This window comes from Garra rufa, unplaced genomic scaffold (genome assembly GCF_049309525.1).
Source record: "Garra rufa unplaced genomic scaffold, GarRuf1.0 hap1_unplaced_263, whole genome shotgun sequence".
Lineage (NCBI taxonomy): Eukaryota > Metazoa > Chordata > Actinopteri > Cypriniformes > Cyprinidae > Garra > Garra rufa.
In genome coordinates, this window is record NW_027394535.1 from 14,338 (window position 1) to 20,318 (window position 5,981).

Genomic DNA, 5,981 nt, shown 5'->3' on the forward strand with positions numbered 1-5,981 from the left:
TGGGTTGGACCTGTTGTTTCCTCAATTGTGCCTGTGAAAATCATGCAAGCAGAGAATTTGGGCTGTTAAAAGACAATTAATCGATACCCAGTCAACCTGAGGTTGTCATTTAAACTCGTGTTTAACTCTCCCTTCTTCTCCCCATCTGAACTACCACAGATAAGGCCCCACTGAGTACAGCAAAGGTCGATAGGCACCGGTCGTGAAGCCGTCAGCAGAAACTCTCTGTTTGGTGTACAGTGTCACTTCTACCAGCTGCAAGGCCGACACTGTCATTGTTATCGTACGCTTCCTCCCCCGGAGGAAGCTGCAATAGCAGTCATAGTCCAGGCGGGGCAAAGCCCCAATCTCTCTCTTCTCCTCCTGCCTTTCCCTAAGTGCACAGTTTTTTGTTTTGTTTTTGTTTTGTTTTTCCCTGTTTGTTTGTTTCTTTGTGTTGTCTCCTCTCTCTCTTGTCTTAGGAAAAGGAGAAGCAGCCGACCACGCCGGCCCTGCTGTGTGTTCTTTTCTGTTTCTTTTCTCTTTTTCAGTTACAACACCCGTGACACCTCCCCTCACCTTCGTCAAAGCGACACTAGCTGGAGGCTACACACCAGCGAACCACCTGTGGGGAGAAACACGCTCACCTCCATACCACACGCCCAGACCCCACTTACACCTGACACCACTTACACCTGACATCACTACACTCACACCCCTGTTCCAGTTTTGTCTGTTTGTTTCTCTTTTTGTTTTGTTTTTTGTTTGTTCTTTCTCCTTCAGGTCTGTGTCAGTCAGTGGTTTGGTCTCCCCTCGCGGCATCGAAACATGTCTCGCACCACAGACCCCGTTGGCCACTGGGAGGACTTGGAAATCTGGCTAAGCGCCATGACGGACAGCCTCTTACCCAAAGCCGCCGAAGCTGTCAAACATCAGACACAAGACCAACTGGACAACAACATAACAGGCATCATGGAGAATGATCCCAGCCAAAGCTATGGACACAAAGAGCTAGCCAAGATCACCGGTTCCCTGAGTCACACCCTCATCGCTTCCCTCAAACTGAGTGACAGGCAAACCGCCCATCTCCAGCAGGAGCTCAAAAGCGCACAACAACGCATCGGACAGCTTGAACTGGAGGCTCAAGACCATCAGGAATGGTCCGACGGAACGAACCCCAGAACTACTGAGGAGATCAACAAACTGAAAGAAACTCTGGCGACCACCGCCCAAGAAATGGAACAAGCAAAGGCAGCCTACACGGAAGTCAGCGACAAGCTCCGGTACGCCGAACAGCTACTAGAAAAGGCACAACTGGACTTCAAAGACAAGAACAGCAGAATTAAAGCCCTCGAAACTCATTTGAACGAGGCAAGGACTGAACTAAGTTACCTCACTCAACAGCTGGACGACATAAAAGAAGAAGCTGAAAGTGTCAGAGATGAACTCAAACACGCTTATGAGCTGCGTCCCGAGCCAACCAGGACCCGACGGGCCCCGGCCTCACCCCTACCAAGCAGGCCTGGGTCCCCCGTCCCTGGAACCTCACGTGAACAAAAGGGGGAGGGAGCAACTTTAAAACCCTCACCAGCTCCCTCCGAAGAGACCTACGTCACACCCAAGCTACGAGAACTTCCACGGGCCGGCCTGCAAGCATCGCACGGACTGGACCTAAAAGACCTCGACAAGCTGGCTCGAAACATAAGCAAGTTTTCCCCGAGTGCTCAAGGTTTTCAAGACGTCCACGCCTACTTGAAAGACTTAGAATTTCATCTAGAAATGAGACCCAATGTTACGGACAAAGACAGACTTTATCTTCTGCGATCGACTTCGAGCCCTGAGGTACGAAGCTTTTTGGACCGACAGCCTTCACACACAAAGACTGATTTCCATCTGCTCCGCCAAGCCCTCATCAAAGAGTTCGCAGACCCTGAATCAGAGCAAGGACTGGTGGCCGCCCTGGAGACCAAGCAGGGTCGTCACGAAACGCCCCAAGCTTATTACAACCGACTGAGACGATCATACTTCGGAGCTCGCAATGAGCCGGGCATGGAAGAGGACCAGAATTTCAGAACTCTCTTCCTCAGAAATCTCCATCCTGGGGTAAGCCACCACCTTGGCGTCCTAGCATGCCCACGAACAATGACATCTCAGCAACTGCGAGACTTGGCACACAAAGCCTACGCCAAGCAAAAAATGGCTTCAGAAAAGGGCTCCAAACCTGCCGCAATTCTTGACATCAACACGCAAAGTCAAGGGATGGCACTGGAGGGCGCCGGTCCCCAAGACAGCGTCAAGCCACGACCCAAAGAATGGAAGTCATCCTCACTTAACAAGGAACGGAACCTCCAAAGTGGCACCCGACCAAAACAAAAAAACGACCGCTGGGATGGACAGTCATCAACTGGACAACGCTGGGAGAGATCACGGAACCAGCCACGGCAGCAGGAAGGCCGATGGGAAAAATCATGGAACTCGCAACACTCAGGCAGAGGATCTTGGGACTCTAACGGAGGGTCCAACGGGACGCGACAGTCACGCTCTGGGGCCACCAGCCCAAGAAACCGTCGGAAAAACCCACCGAGATTCCATACTGACAGAACCCAAACAGAAACTGTACAAGAGCAAAAGACATCAACTAGTCTTGACTCTCAAGAACTGTTAAAGATGATGATGAAAGAGTTCTTCCAGAGCAGAGAGCAGGATCGGAAATGGGAAAAGAAAGAAAAACCAGATTCGGCCTGACTAGCGGCAGAACAACAAGACAGCACCCACCTGGCACAACAAACCTCAGACCAAAACCCCCGTGCACCTCACCCTCAAAATATTGCAACCATCTCAACCACAGGTGAACAGGGAAGTCACCCCGAACAACCCGCTCCAGCGGGTGACACCGACCTAACACCTAGCACGGTGGATGTTAGCAGCTGCCCATCACCACCTGCTGACGATACCACCACAGTGCCCGAAAGTGCCGTTCTGGTTGTCTGCCATGCCTCTGAAGAAACCCAAACCAGTTTCCATAGTCTACCCATTTCACCCCACACTCCAGTGCCTCAACTTCTGGGCGACCTCATCGAGAAGGGTATAGCTAAAAAGTTCTACCTCTCCATCATCATCGAACGCCACATCAAAGTGGAAGCCCTCTTGGACACAGGAGCAGACATCACTCTAATGTCAACTGAACTCCTGGAAGAAATCCAAGAGAGAAACAGGAGAGCAAACAGCACCCTCAAGCTCCAAAGGTGTGAACTAAACCTCCAAGCATACTCACACACGGGCCTGCAACTCAAACACGTGGCCCCGATCCAGCTAACTGTAGGACCAATGGATCTCATCCACCCAGTTTACATTTCACCACTAAACACCTACCCACTTCTCATCGGGAAAGACCTGCTAAATCGCTTTGAACCTCTAATTGACTTTAAACACCTGAAGATGTGGACACAGGTCCGCGAGCCCCTCCCGTTACAGTCAGTAAACCCACAAGCACCGCAGTGTCAAACCACAGACACCGACCATCGTCTACGACAGGACGAAGCAAGGTCAAGGTCAGAGCCAAGCCCAAGTCCAGCTGCAACTAACAAAGCTCTCGACCCTTTTCTCTGCGCACTGCAGACGTGGGACTCAACCTCAGGTCCTCCCCAAATCAGAACTGCTGTAAACATCCAGGACCTTCCTGTGTCCGATGCAGTATTGGCTCTCTGGACTGAGATCTCAGCCATCAGTCTAAGCCTTTTCAAAACGCTGAAGCAGAGACAAAAGCACCTGCCACATGTTTCCAAGCATAGCCGCTTCCCTCTCAGTCCCGAATCAACAACAATGGCTACCTCCAAAATAATCTGTGCAGCAGACATACAGTGGAACAACCGGCTGCTAAGCCACTACTTCCTGGTAATCCCTGATCTGCCTCACGAACTATATGTTGGAGCCGACATCATTGTCAGACTCAACGCCTGCATCGACACGGTGAATGACATCATCTGGGCCCCGGCATCACATCAACTGAACCCCACTGTCAACCTACAAAACCTTCAATCTGGTCAGACAGTGCCGGACGCCTGTGCCATGATTAACGAACAGGAAGTCACCATACCTGCCTACAGAAAGAGCGTCAGCGTCCGCCTGAACATGCGACCAGGACAAGCTCTGAACAGCAAACTAGGTTTCTTCCATCCTTCCAGGACCTACCTAAGGCTAGGTCTGACCCTGGAAGCCACGCCCCTCATGGAAGTGTCATCCCGCTCCGTATACGTCTTGGTCAACAACTGCACGGCTCAAGACATCAAACTCTCTAAAGCCAGCCACGTGGGATGGCTCATCAGCCAAGAATTCCATGACTTTGAGCTAACAGTACCTATCATAGGCCCCATACCAGCCCAGCTGCTGACAGACGAAGAGGACGATGCCGTAGTCTTCACTAAACCGCATGGAACTATCTCCATCACATCTGTGCTGCCTGTATCCAAAGAAAGCGTCTGTCGTTCAGAGCTGACCGATGACACACACCTGGCAGTCTACGCTGTCTCCTCCCAACCTCTGACAGCACAAGCAGAACAAGTGACCCTCATGGCTCAGAACTCTTTAAACACACAACCCACAGATGAACCCTACCCCGGGTTCAACGCACAGATCCAACAGATCTTGGAGGAAGCAGACGCCCTCCACTGCGACGCTGAGCGCCAGGGACTCAAAGAAGTCCTACATAAATACAAAGACTCCTTTGCTAAGGACTCTCTGGACTGTGGCCTAACCAACATCCACACCGTGCGCATTCCGACAAACCCAAGTGCACCACCCACATATGTGCGCCAGTACAAAATTCCTATCGCATCATATGAGTCGGTACAAGAAATCATCGACTCCATGCTAGAAAAGGGAATCATCCGCCCCTGCAACAGCACATACTCTGCACCTATCTGGCCAGTTCTCAAGCCTAACGGCAAATGGCGGCCTACTATTGACTATTGTAAACTGAACAAACAGGTACCCCTGTCACGATGGCCCATGACACAACTGGACCAAGAAATACCCAAAATCAAAGGCTCCACGATCCTATCCACTATGGACGTTGCCTCCGGATTTTGGACCATTCCCGTACATCCAGACGACCAACACAAGCTGGCATTCAATTTTGGCAACCGACAATATACCTTCACGCGGTGTCCTTTCGGCTATGCCAACTCACCAGCTGAATTCAACATCTTTCTAAACAAAGCCTGCCCTGATGCCAGAGCCAGAGGGAACATAATCTATGTTGATGATTTGCTCTTGCAGAACACCAACGCGGCAGACCATCTAAAGGAAATCGACCACGTCCTAAATCAACTGACTACAGCAGGTGCCAAAATTGCACTCCACAAAGGCCAATGGTGCAAAACCAAAGTGAACTATGTCGGCCTCCTTGTTGGACGAGAAGGAATCGAACCGCAATCCAGCCGCACTCAAGCAATCCAAACCATAAAACCCCCCACTAATATCACTGAGCTGCGAAGCTTCCTGGGAGTCTGCAACTATTCAAGACAGTTCATTGAAAATTATTCTGACATTGCACGACCACTCACATCTCTCCTCAAGAAAGATGAACCCTTCATTTGGACGGAAGACCAGGACAAAGCGATGAGCGAGCTTAAACAACGTCTGTGCTCTGCTCCCTGTCTAGCCTACCCAGACCCAGGAAAAGAATTCCATCTGGAAGCAGGTTTTTCCAAACATTGCCTCAGCGCAGGCCTATATCAGCTACATGACAAAGACAAGCGAGTGGTCGCCTACGCCAGTAAAACACTGTTACCACCTGAATGCAAATATTCAGACTGTGAGAAAGCTCTGTTGTGCACCGTCTGGGCCATTCAACGCTTCTCTAACTACATTGGAGCCCAGAAAGTCATCATAGAAACCTGTCACCAACCCGTGACTTTCCTCAACAGCCAACGAATCCGAGATGGCGTGGTAACAAACGCACGCATAGCCACCTGGCTGATGACGCTTCAAGGACGCGACGT

General features: G+C 50.8%; 1 protein-coding gene across 1 annotated transcript; it reads left to right on the forward strand.

Annotated features, from left to right (window-relative positions):
• Nucleotides 1–807: 807 nt before the first annotated feature.
• On the forward strand, nt 808–2,724 carry LOC141317063 (uncharacterized). Its single transcript, XM_073832887.1, has 2 exons — nt 808–1,445; nt 1,524–2,724. The coding sequence occupies exons 1-2, from the start codon at nt 808–810 to the stop codon at nt 2,722–2,724; spliced, it is 1,839 nt and encodes a 612-aa protein (XP_073688988.1).
• The last annotated feature ends 3,257 nt before the right edge of the window (nt 2,725–5,981 follow it).

Excerpts from the sequence above, each read along its gene's own strand:
- LOC141317063 (XM_073832887.1), top strand. The coding sequence starts at position 808 with ATGTCTCGCACCACAGACCCCGTTGGCCACTGGGAGGACTTGGAAATC. Across the intron at positions 1,446-1,523 it reads CTCAAACACGCTTATGAGCT|CTCACGTGAACAAAAGGGGG; the intron begins GCGTCCCGAGCC and ends CGTCCCTGGAAC.